Source organism: Gopherus flavomarginatus, chromosome 8, assembly GCF_025201925.1.
Source record: "Gopherus flavomarginatus isolate rGopFla2 chromosome 8, rGopFla2.mat.asm, whole genome shotgun sequence".
NCBI classification, from domain to species: Eukaryota; Metazoa; Chordata; order Testudines; family Testudinidae; genus Gopherus; species Gopherus flavomarginatus.
Genome location: NC_066624.1, coordinates 107,712,097 through 107,724,605, shown reverse-complemented (window position 1 = coordinate 107,724,605; position 12,509 = coordinate 107,712,097). Strand labels below are relative to the sequence as shown.

At 61.4% G+C, this 12,509-nt stretch overlaps 1 protein-coding gene across 1 annotated transcript; it reads left to right on the top strand.

Moving 5' to 3' along the window:
- Positions 1–1,567: 1,567 nt before the first annotated feature.
- LOC127056217 (phospholipid scramblase 2-like) lies at positions 1,568–8,349 on the top strand. Its single transcript, XM_050963732.1, has 7 exons — positions 1,568–2,051; positions 3,074–3,148; positions 3,936–4,128; positions 4,465–4,576; positions 6,184–6,283; positions 6,939–6,997; positions 8,323–8,349. Exons 1-7 carry the CDS (start codon positions 1,568–1,570, stop codon positions 8,347–8,349), a joined length of 1,050 nt encoding a protein of 349 aa, XP_050819689.1.
- The last annotated feature ends 4,160 nt before the right edge of the window (positions 8,350–12,509 follow it).

The following is a 12,509-nucleotide window of genomic DNA, read 5'->3' as shown; positions in this document are numbered from 1 at the left end:
GCCACACTGCGGTCCCTGCGGCGCCAGCCTGGCAGGTGGCACTCTGGCATTCCAGGGGCCATTAGTGGTTTGGCACGTGATCAGCTGGAATAATTCCTACTTTGCAGGGCAGCTCTGGCCAGCCCCTTCCCTCTTGATTGGCCATTAATCCGCTCTTTGCCTGGCCCAGACATGGCGCTTTCCTTTCCTCCAGTGCTTTGGGGGCGTCTCCCGCTGGGTTGTGGTTTGCGCTGCCTGGGGAGAGCCCTGGGGTCAGTCCCGGAGCACGCTGCAGATCTGTGGGCACACGCGCCCACTCCGCCCCTGCCATGCGCTGCCAACCGGCAAGGGAAGGAGGCCACCGTGACCATTCACGCCCAGCAACAGCTGCGCCAGGAGGACTGGCTCCCCTTTGGATTCAGCCAGACGCACCCTACACGTCCGTTTGCAAACTCCCCTCTCGCCAGCCGCTGCTCCAGGTGGTTCCCAGCCGGCTCTGGGGCACCTAGCGCATGCTTGCCAAGCCGCCTTGGCCTCGGCTGCTCTGGCTGCACCTCTCATATGCTGCATTCAGGGGGCCGCGGGCAGATCTCAGGAACCAAGAGGGGCTCTGGCTCACTCCTCAGCCCTTAGCCGCAAAGCCCTAATCCCTGCTGGCTGCCCTCCCTGCGGGGCCACGAGCAGCCACCCAAAGAGCCGCAGCGGGAGATGCCCCCAAAGCGCCGGAGGAAAGGAAAGCATCGTGCAAGAAGAACAGCTGTTTACTCAACCTCCCGTCCCAGCTGTGAACGAGCCAGGGTCCGACATGGGGTTCGTGGGGGGAAGGGCAGGGTTGCTTTGCCACAGTGGGCTCTGCTGTGTGAGGGAGACACAGTCACTCGAGGGGGGGGTTCCAGAGGTGGGCTGCGGAACCGGCTGGGTTGGATTGCCCCCGGCAGTGGCAGCTGGAAGCTGTTACCGGGGGGGGGGCGGCTGTGGGGTGCCCTAGTGATGTGGCTGGCCAGCAGCTGTGCCAGAGTCAGCAGCCCTAGGATGTTGCCCCTTTTCTGTGGCAGGGAGTCCCACAGGGCAGGGGGAGCCCAGCGCGGCCAGGATCCAGGTTGAGGATTCAACAGGCCCCATTGGATACGTCGACGCAGATTCGCAAGCGATCCCGTTTTCTCCTGCCCCCGTGGGCCTGGCAGCACCCTGGCCTGGCCTGGCTCACATGGCACCAGCGGGCAGCCCTGGGCACTGGCCTGGCCTCTGGCTGTAATGTCACTCTGCCAGGTCTCCCCTGCTGCCCCAATTTACATCCTCCCACCTCCCCCCGCCCGACGGGCCCCTCCTCCCAGGAAAGCTGCTGTTCTCTCCTGCCCTTCGCTGACCCCTCGGAGCCAGAGCTCTGCCCGCACAATGGGGGAGATCCGGCTGGTTGGGATGGCAACGCCGGCGGGTGGGAGGGACAGGGGGGCTCTGGTGGGGGCTGCGCTGCTGGAGGGGGCTGGCGGCACAGCTGCAGAGGGGCCAGGGAGTTTGCAGAGCAGGTGCCCTCCAAACGCCGAGCTCCTGCCGCCCGGGGCCTGCCCTCAGCTCTCGGCCCCTCGGGATGGCCGCGCTCAGCTCCCAGCCGTCTCCCTTCGGGCACCTGACACGGGAGAGGCACATCCAAGTGCTGGCGAGGGCCTTGAGGAAGGAGGACGGGTCTCCGGGCCTCCAGGCCGGGGGGACATCCCCCAGCTGGGAAGGCACAAGCCGGGCTAACCAGGCTCGAGAGCCGGCCTTTGGGAGCAGCCAGGGGAGCCCGGAGCCAGCTCGGCGGGTTGGAGCCGATGCCCCTTCAAGTGCCGAGGACCTTGGCCACCAACTCAAGGGCTGGGGACGGCCGGGAAGCGAGCGGGGTAGGAGTGCCGGGGAGGAAGCCACCGAGTCACCTCTGCCGCGGCTGGGCTGGCGGGGCAGGAGAGCCCGCAGAGGGAGCCCAGAGCCGAGCTTGCAGCAGGTTCAGGAGGACGACGACGTTCCCCGGCTCGGGCTGCAGGTGCTGGCCGGCGCCTCCGAGCTGCGCATCACCGCCCGCGCTGGGCTCCGCGGTAAGGCCCAATCTGCTGGCCTCGGCTCCCTGAGTGTGGCCCTCGCAGCACTCACCCCCATCTCCTCCGTACGAGAGCCCTGCCGCAATCCCAGGACCCAGTCGGGGAAGGGGGCACATGGCTCATGGGATTGGCCGCGGGGGGCAGAGCCTTGCAGCCCAGCTCCTCTCTTCAGATCCGCCCGGCGGTAGGGAGCGGAAGCTGGTGCCCTCTGGCAGTGTCTGGGGGGGTTCACGCCAAGCCAGGCGCCCAGATCACAAATGCCAGCACCAGCCAGGCCCGGGAGCCAATAGGGACAGGCCCCCGAGTGCGCTGGGGCCGTCTCCAAGGGGAGGAGCGCCCCCCCAATCTCAGCTCTGACCTGTTTGTCCAGGGCTGCCCGGGGGGGGGGGCAAGTGGGGCAATTTGCCTCAGGCCCCGGGCCCCTGTCCCCCATCAGAATATAGTATTCTATAGTATTGCAACTTTTTTTTTATGGAAGGGGCCCCCGAAATTGCTTTGCCCCAGGCCCCCTGAATCCTTTGGGCAGCCCTGCACTTGTCTCGGGGGTTGCAGATGGCCCCAAATCAGCATGGCCCAGTGCAGTGACAGCCCCGCCCGACCCTGCAGCGCGGAGGAGCAGGAAGAGGGGAGCAGCGTGGCCAACGGGGGACGATGGGGGGGTTGGTTTGGCAGAGGACACGCCAGGGAACTGCCTCCCATCATGGGCCCTTCCCCTGCGCCGTGCAGGCTGAATGTCAGACCTGTCCCCGGGCTGGGCACTTTGTGGGATCTCTGGTACTTAGACCGTTTCCCCCAGCTGGCCAACGTGTGATGGGCCCACCGGCCCCCATCAGCCCCAGGCCACGAACACTCCCCGGCCCGGTCCCAGGGGTGCTACGTGCCGGCCCTGCATGAGGAAGCTAAAGGCGCGACGCCGGCTAGCGACATTTCCTGCCCACCAGCCTGGCACGAGCAGGACGGGGGGGGGCAGAGGAGGCGGAGGGGGCACGGCTCAGATGCTGTCGCTGTGACTCTTGCAGGGTTCGCCGGGGACCCAGGGAGAACGTACGTGGTGGGCACCGTGCCAGCAAAGGGGCTGCTGGTAGCTATCGAAGGTAACTGGTGCCCCCCCTCTGGCCCATTCACCCCCTCACTGTCACTAGCCATGGGGAGAGGGGCATTAAAACCTACCAAATGGGGGGAAAGGGTCTGGATAGGAAGCCATGGAAAGGGCAGAGCCCATCCCCCAGCAGGATGTGTGTGTCCCCCCCCCCGCAGCCCCCACCCACAGCGCCAGAGCCAGACATCCTGCTCACAGCTCACGGGCCACGGCCCCTCCGTTCCCATCCCCCATGGCTCTGCCTTGGCTCAGGGCGGGGAGCAGCACAGCCCCCCAGTGCAGGGGAGGGCAGGCCCCTAGCGCAACCTCCTCCCCGGGCATTGGGTCACAGGCTCCCAGCACAGCCCCTGTCCCCCAGTATCGGGGTACAGGCCATAGCATAGCCCCCTCCCCCAGAATCCGGGCACAGGCCCCCAGCGCAGCCCCCTCCCCTGGCATCGGGGCACAGACCTCCAGCACAGCCCCCGTCCCCCAGCATCAGGGCGCAGGCCACCAGTGTAGCCCCCTCCACCGGCATCGGGGTGCAGCCCCCCAGCGCAGCCCCCTCCCCCTGGCACCAGGGCGCAGGCCCCTAGCACAGCCCCCTCCCCCCAGCATCAGGGCACAGGCCCCCAGCACAGCTCCTGCCCCCCGGCATCGGGGCAGAGGCCCCCAGCACAGCCCCTGCTTCCCTGGCATCAGGGTGCAGGCCCCTAGCACAGCCCCCTGCCCCGGCATTGGGGCACAGTCTCCCCCATGTGTGATGGCCACCAGGTCTGCACTGTTCTCTGTGCCCACTTCAGAAACCAGCAGCTTGTGTCTGCACCTGTGTGGCCCTGCCCGCTCCTGCCGCATCCGCCTCCAGGACCCACAAGGCCAGGACGTCCTGTGGCTCCGACGGCCCTTCGGGGCGGGTGCCAGCTGCCTGGGCTGCTGCCAGACGGAGATGCGGGTGTTCACCGCCGGTGACCAGCTTGTGGGCAGCGTGCGGCAGAGGTGAGGGCACTGTGGGCTCGGGCACCATGGGCTCAGGCACCAGGGCTCAGAAAGGGATTGCTCCCCAGCACGGAGAGGAGCCGGGCCCCACACGGACGAGTGGCTGGTGGGGGCAGTGTGGGTGAACCGGGGGCAGCGCCTCTCTGCCTCCCGAGGTACCAGGGTTTGGCCACTGGCGGGTGTTGGGCTGTGGGGGGGGGGGGTTGGATGGACCAGTGATCAAACCCTGCCCCATGCCCAGTGCAGCCCGGGGGCTCCAGCCGCCTCTCTAGCTGGCACAGGGCTCTCTGCCCTGCCCACGGCCTGGCTGGACCACACGCCATGCTCTGTGTCTAGGTGGGGCATCCTTGCCCATCGCTGGGACCTGCGTGATCCCCACGGCGCAGCCACCATGAGGATCCGAGGCTCCTGCACAGCCAGCCGCTGCTCCTCCAACCAGGAGTTCCAGGTAAGGGGGGCAGGAGGAACAGGGCAGTGCGTCTCCCTGGGGCTCCCGCCAAACACAGACGTTTTGGGGTGGGGCTTTCTGGTTTCCACTGGATTGTGGACACTCTCTAGACAGCAACATGGGCTTCTTATATATCCTCTACACTGAAGCTGGCAGCTGCACTCCTTGCCAGGAGGGCTACACAGTGTGGGTGACGTGGGCAGGAAGGAACACGCCAGAAGTAATCGGTGTAAAGTCCACAAGCACCCAGACTGAATACTGTGTCCAGCTCTGGTCAGCCAATCTCAGCAAGGATGCAGCGGGACTGGGGAAAGTTCACAGAAGGGCAATGGAGATAGTTAAGGGTATGAAACGGCCTCCATGTGTCACGGAGTCCCCGGGCGATGCTCTGGAACTGCTCCCCACAAAGCCAGGCAGGACTTTGGGGAGCCTCCTCTCCCTTGGAGCAGACTGTCTGCAGGGCAAGAAGCTTACACGGCTTCAGCTCCTGGGTCTGGAGCATTCAGCATGTGCCCCTCTGTGCGCTTCCCACAGCGAGCCCCCCCAGGCAGGGTCCTGGGGAAGCCAGAGGGTCCTGCACCCCCACTTCGCAGTCAGACGTGACTCTCAGCCAGTCAGTAAAACAGAGGTTTATTAGATGACAGGAACACAGTCCCAAACAGGTCTTGCCGATACAGACAACAGGACCCCCTTTAGTTGGGTCCATCTGGGGCTCCCCGGGGGGCTGCAGCCCCATTGGAAAGCCCAAGCCCTGTTGGGGTTCCCCTCCATTTCCCAGCCAGCTTCAAACTGAAACTTCCTCCAGCCTCTCACTCAGCCTCCTCCCCAGAGGTGTTACCTGGCCTTCAACCCTCCTCCTGGGTTCTCAGGTTACATGCTCAGGTATCCTCCCTTCCCCAAGGCAGGCCGTCCCAGCACAACTCCCCTGCAACCACTCAGCATTCACATAACACAGCAAGAACATTCCCACTTCATCACACCATGCAAAGAGAGATTAAAAAAACGGGGCCCATTCAGCTTATAAAGGAGACGACTAAGGGGAGGTATGACAGAGTCTATAAAATCATGACTGGCATGGGAAAAGTGACTAGGGAAGAGTTATCTATTCCTTCCCCCAACACAAGAACTAGGGGTCACCTAATGAAATTAACAGGCAGCAGGTTTCAAACAAACCAAAGGAAGCATTTCACACAATGCACAATTAACCTGTGGAACTCCTTGCCAGGGGATGTTGTGAAGGTCAAAAGCATAACTAGGGTCAAAAAAGAACTGGAGGAGTTCACGTCCATCGATGGCTAGTAGCCAAGATGGTCAGGACACAACCCCATGTTCAAGGTGACCCTAAACCTCTGACTGCCAGAAGCCAGAAGTGGAAGATGGGGTGGATCACTCCATAACTGCCCTGTTTAGAACACACACACACACCCGACACACACAGACAGGATGCTGGGTAAGATAGGCCACGGGCAGCACTTCTGTTCTTATGTAGTCTAGAGACGATGCTAAGCTGGGGCCTGGCTAGAACCCCCATGGGGAATGTCCACAACCCCAACCCATTGCTAGCACGGCCTTGGCACTGAGCTGCTCATCCTTGTCCACCCGCCCAGGTCACCTCCCGTGCCGGCAGCCCCGTGGCAGTGATCTGGAAGAGGTGGCCAGGTTTCAATGAAGACTGGAACATGGACCATGAGTTCTTTGGGGTGGACAGTAAGTGGGGAGCGCAGGGCGGCCAGGCTGCCAGGGAGAGCCCCCCAGCAGTGCTCGCCTCTGGGATGGGCAGGCTGGCTGGCCTCTGGGGGCACGCCAAGGTGACCACACGCTGCCGGCGGGGTTCAGCGCTGGCCATGCTCTCCGCAGCAGCCCTAGCAGGACAAACTCCGCTGCTGTCGCTAGAGAAGGTTCCTGGTGCATGTCACCCTCCAAGCAGGCCTTTGCCCGGGGACAGTCACCAGGGAGATGGGCACTGGTTTAATTTCCTCCCCTCCCTAGTAGAGGCTGCTCCTTCTCCAGCATCTGCCCCCAAAGCACGGGAGCTCGAGCAAGGACAAGGGAACTGGCCTCTCCCAGAGAGTGAGCTGCAGGGAGAGCCCCAGGGTGGTGGCGAAGAACCCTGCTGTGTCTCGGCCACCCAGAGAGCAGAGGCTCTCCTCCCCAGTGCCCTTGCCAGGCAGAGGAGCAGCACCTGGCAGGAGAGGATGCAGATGGGCCGCTCACACCCTGAGGCAGCAGAACATCCCATGTGGGAGAGGGGCCCCCAGACGCGAGCAGTGGGGTTGTTCTGGGGCCGGGAGGGCACTGGCATCGCCCCCTGTACCCATAGCTGAGCTGTGGGCAACGTGCCCTCCCACCATCTCTCTGTCAGTTTCAGCAAAGCTGGGGGCCGAGGACACCGCTCTCCTGCTGGCAGCAGCCTTCCTCCTGGTAAGTGCCAGCAGCCGAACCCTCCCCGCCCGCTCACGCACCGGCCCTCCACTCCGTGCCCTCTGCCCCCTGCTCGCACTCATGGGCTGGCCACCCTGCCAGCAGCTCGCGTGGGCCAGAGCTCTGGGGCAGGGACACTGAACCTTCCAGCCCTACCTCGGCAAACAACTGGAGGGGTCAGGAGTGAAGGGGCCTCGCCAGCAACCCCTGGCAGCAGGGCGCCCAGGTTCAGCTTGCCCCTTAGCAAACAGCTCTGTTGAGGGAGCCTGAGTGAGCTCTCCTGGCTGCTGCCCGGCATGGCGTGGTTTTACCTAAACTCACTGCCCCGCACCCGCCAGCTCGCTGCCTCGGTTCCCCTCCAGCGCCTGGTTACACTAGACCCAAGACAACGCAGCTACCTGCCCCCTGCCAGCCCTCCTCTGCACCATCCTCCCCGCAGCCCACACACCTGTGTGGGCACTGAGCAGGGGATGACTGCACAGGCAGGATTCGCGTTGCCTTTTCCTCGCCATTCCCCCGCTCCCCCATCAGCTGTCATGTCTTGGGATGTCCTTAGCCACCTCACTTTGACTGGCCCCAGCTCCACAATGCGTACCGTCTCCGGCCGGGGCAGTGCAGGGTGCTGCACACCCACAGCGCGCCAGGCAGCAGCATCACTGTGTTTTGTCGTTAGCCGTAATCCAGGGGGACGCTCCCGCCCGTTGAGCCGCATTAGGGCTTTCGTGTCTTGCAGCCAGCCGCCACCAGCGGGAGACATCTTCACCGCACAACCGGTCAGCCAGGCCAGCCAGTAGGGGGCAGTGAAACCCATGGACACATGGATTCTGCCCGCTTAGTGGGCTGGGCAATGCATCGTGGCAGCGTTATGCCCCCGCCCCAGACAGCGGCCTGAGCTGACCGGTCTCACGCCAGGCTTTGCCGATAACGTCTCTGTCAGATCCCCATCTAGGGGAGCCAGTGAACCCTAGCACAGGACGTGGCTGGTTGTGTCTCGTGGAGCCGCGGGGCTGGCCACAGAGCCCGTGCCACTCGTGGAGCTTAAACATAACTCACTCCCCCGGCCCAGGTGGTGAGTGCTTGGATCTAGGCAGAGCCCAACAGGCTGGGACCGGTCTCCCACAGCCCCCTGTACTGCAGAGGAGGGTAGCTGCAATCCACTCCTCTAGGTACCCGCTGGGCACTGGGCTGGCAGAGCTCTTGGGTTCATGCCCCGCTCAGAGGAGTGGTAAAGCCAGGTGCATGGGACGCCCCCTCGATCTTTGTATGGAACGCAGGGATTAACCCCCCCCCCACACTGTTTGTAACCTCTTCTCACTGTTTCCCAGAACTACATGTTCTTCGAGATGAGCTGAGGAGGCCAAGAAGAGACCTGCTGGGAGCCCTGCCATGCCAGAGACCCTGGGACTAGTCCAGCAGCTCCCTCTGGAGTCACGGAAATCCCAACAGCGAGGCACAGGCTGCTGCTGCCTCGCGAACGCCGAGCTCCTTTGGTGGCTGGGCACCTGGCTTCGCACACGCTGCTTTCACTGGAGAACCTGGAGCCTGACGTACTTTCTGTCTATCTTAGGTGCGCGCTGGCCCCATCACCAGTGTGTCTGAGCCCCTCCCAATCCTCAATGCAACACCCCTCGGAGGCAGGGCAGGTATCCCCATTGTACAGCGGGGGAGCTAAGGGAGATGCCCAAGATCACACAGGAAGTCAGTGGCAGAGCAGGGAATTGAAGTCAGGTCTCCCAAGTGCTAAGCTAGAGCCCCAACCACTAGGCACCTACCTCTCTCGGGTAACTATAAAATCCAGCACTGACTGGGCCCATTGCGGACCCCACGCACGCTTTTCACACTCTGAACTCTACGGTACGTGGCACTGGGAATCCTCGACAGCCCCAACATCACAAGGGCAGGCAGGAGATGGAGCCAGTGAATGATTCAAACCCAACACAGGCCGGGGGAGCGGACCGAGGCAAAGCGTTCAGACACGGGGAAGGAGTATGCCAGGCCCAGGGCTGGAACCTACTGGGCGCCATAACCCATTCTTGCCATGGCCCTCCAGATTGCGCTGAGTAACTGACACAGGAAAGCAATTAAACCATCAAATCAGCTCCCGGTGGACGTGGGGTTCCCCGGTAACTCGAGGAATGGGAGTTCCCCTTTGGGCCGCTGACGGCTGGGCAGGTGCGCCTGGAAGGGGGAGGGTTTGATGCCTTACCACCCCAGGAGCTCTGTGGGGAATTGTTCCAGGGGTCACGGCCCCGTTCAGAATCAGCGCTGTGTGGTGCTGGGAGCTGTACAGACACCTACAAACCCACGGTCCCCACCTCGAAGGGCAGCCGACTAAACACAGGCCCAGATGCAACAAATGGGAGCAGCAGGACGAGCGAGCGACTGGCGCAACGAGGTCGCTGGTAACGGGGCCAGGACCAGGGGGTAACAGAGACAAGCCCTGCGTACACTTCGCTGGTATGGGTCAGTGAATGAACTAGCTCTCGAGTGCAGACGAAGACCTGAACCAGCTCACTGACCATTCCTGAGCCCTGCTTGGCCACCCATCTACCCACTAGCTGATAGCAGGTTCCCAGAGGCATGGGCCAAGCGACGGGGGGTGGGTGGGGTGTATTCCAGTGCCATGGACCTGTAAGGGGTTACCTCTCGAGGCAGATTTCCCAGCTAACCAGCCTATGCCCAGCCAGCCCCGCCCCACGCATCTTTTCCTTACCAGGGTGTGTAGCTTTTAGCACAGACCCTGCTGCAGCACTTGGGTGCAAAAGTGTGGGGGCGGGGGGTGCAGATCACACCGAGCCCCATAGGTGCAGGGGAGAGATTAGCCCAAGGCTTCTAAAACCAGGACACCTGTTCTCAGAGGGACCTCAGACCCCTAACCAAGCCAGACTCAGCATCAGCCCTATTTTACAGAGAGGTAAATAGGCTCACAGTCCCAGCACTAGTCAGGGGCTAAGCCAGGAGTCTTGGTTCCTAATCCCCTGTTGGAGGGGTGACCGACTCCCCAGGCGAATGCAGGGCTGGCCTGCAGCAACCTTCTCCAGGTCAAGCTCCGAAAGCAGAGTGCAAACCCAGCAGTAGTTTTAAAGGCTACATGCTTTCAAAGGAGCCCGCCCCTGCTGCTTTACCACGATTCCCCTAACCCCGCTGATGTTGTGGCCCCGGGCCCTTACCACTCGCTGTGTGGACCCGCCTGCCTGCTCTGTCCCCTGCCCATATGACGCAGATGCATCAAAAACAGGTTTTTTCCCCCCTGGTCAGCTGAGGAAATGGTGGATTTCCCCTTTAAGAAAGGGAATTCTGGGAAAGTTACCAGGCTTATAAAAAAGGCAGCACATGGCTCTCTCTATCAGAGCTTGCTGGGTTTCTTGTGGTCATGGCTGGTCTTTCAGTGGAGGTGAATTAAGTTTCCTTTTAATAAATGGAGACACCTGGGTTTTCTAGGATAACCTGTCTCTGTAAAACATCAGGTGCCCTCGTGGACCTGGGAAACAACTTCTGGGTTCTCATTCTCCCTCTCCCATGAGCTCTGGAGAATCCCTTCACCCCGAGCTTATAGAGTGGGGATCACACTTATTCAGCTATCGCACATGAGCAGGAGTGGCCAGCACTCAGTACCGTTACCTGAAATCCTCAGACCCTTTCTCTGCCTGTGACTTTGATGGCTCATTTTTGGCTTATTCCCATCCCAGTGGGAACAGACAACCCCCTTGGGGCAGCTTGGATTGATGCCCCTTCTCTGCTGGTAGGAGACCCAGCATTTCTCCTGCAATGCTTGGGCAGCGTTTTCTCCCCCAGGCTCTGGTCAGCTACCAGCGACTGATCAAACGCAGCACAGAACAGGTTTCATCATGGCAAGGCTCCCTGCATTAGCTGGCTGGAAAGCCTGGTTCGTCTGTGGGCCATCATGCTGGCTACTCTCTGGCAGATGAAACATAGTTCTGAAAACCCAACCTGATGTAGTGCTCTGCCAGCAACTCTGGCCACTTGCTGGTTGGTCCTTGTAGAGATGCCCTCTTGGGATACGGATGCCTCCCAAGTGTTTAGAAATAACTTTCTCCCTCTTGAGTCTATGGGAGAATTGACTTGCTGGGTCGAGAGGTTCTGTGGACAGCACGGGGGCAGAAGGAACGGTGGGCTCTCATGGAGCCAGGGCTATGCCAATGGGCCCGTATGCAGAGCTAGAGACCTGGAGCTGGCTTGTGTATTCACTGGGGAGCCAGGACGCAGGATGGTGCACTGGCATGATGCATTCACAGCTAATTGTTTTGCTAGGGAGGCATGTGGCAACATTTTGTACCAGTTGGCACCTTTTCAAGGCATGTGGCTTGTCCAGTCTATTTATAGGTGCCCGACCTGCCAAGACTACAGACCCTGCATGACCCGTCAGCTCACACCGTGCTGCTCCTGGTGAGTGGTTTAGGTGTATGCTGCTTTGTGACCGCCACTCCGACGCTCTCACAACGGCCCCACGGCTGCCATCTCCCTCATCCGGCTTTGGCAAAACACTTTCCATAAAGGGGGTTGGCTAGTGCTCAGAGATGGCACAGACACCGCAGGTCCAAGCCAGCCCCAATTTGGTGCCCTTCCCAGCACACCGGGGACACCATAAGTGCCAGAGCTTTTGGAGAGGGTTCAGGGGCCACGCACAGCCTGATGAAGGGGGCAGAGAGAGCTCGGTGGCTGACAGAGGTCCTGCTTGAGTGGTCTCTCTAATGCTGCTGGGCTTGGTACCATAATAATCTAGGCATCTTATATTTCAATCCAACCCAGCACCCCAGCTCTGCAGCAGGGCCATCGCTCTCTCAGCCACTCAGCCCAGCCTTTGGGGGCCCAGCCTGCCCTACCTTGGGCCTGTGTTTCAGAGGCATGGAGCACTCGGAGCTCCCATGCACTGTAGATCGAGTGAGAGACAGACAGATGTTGCCTTATTCCTTGAGGAAGCTGAGAGACCCCAGACCTGATTTTCACGGGGGACACAGCACTTCCCCTCCAGCTAAAGGCAGTGGGAGAGGTGGATGCTCAGATCTCTTCTGGCCTGCACAGAGGGACGGACCTGAGTCAGCTCTGGAACTGCAGGGAGCAAGTCCTGCCTGGGCCTGTCCTGACCCAGCTGACTGCAGCACCGGGTGGGATTGACAAATGTCACAATGAAGCATTTGGGGGGCAGGCGGGCGGGGGGGGGAGCACAGGCTCACATGCAAGAGGCCTAAGGTGCTTCTCTTCCCTGCGAGGATGCTATTTTCAGTGCTCACTGCTGGCTGGTAAAGCAGCAGAGACCCAAGGGGCCAGGCAGCGCCCTGCTTGGCCCTGGTCCCCTGCTCTCAGTAAGAAATGGGGCTAAACAGACCCTCCGGGGCCAAGGAGGCTGCTACTGTCTTCTGCTGGGCCTGGATTTGAAAGCTGGAAGTAGAGACTCTTAAGGGATGAGACAAGCGCTTTCCCCACCCTCCATGAAAACGGTCCACACTCTTGTTCTTGCAGGATTTTATTAGTGCAGCAAAACAGACTACAA

Excerpts from the sequence above, each read along its gene's own strand:
- LOC127056217 (XM_050963732.1), top strand. The coding sequence starts at position 1,568 with ATGGCCGCGCTCAGCTCCCAGCCGTCTCCCTTCGGGCACCTGACACGG. Across the intron at positions 2,052-3,073 it reads CGCCCGCGCTGGGCTCCGCG|GGTTCGCCGGGGACCCAGGG; the intron begins GTAAGGCCCAAT and ends TGACTCTTGCAG. Across the intron at positions 6,284-6,938 it reads TGAGTTCTTTGGGGTGGACA|TTTCAGCAAAGCTGGGGGCC; the intron begins GTAAGTGGGGAG and ends TCTCTCTGTCAG.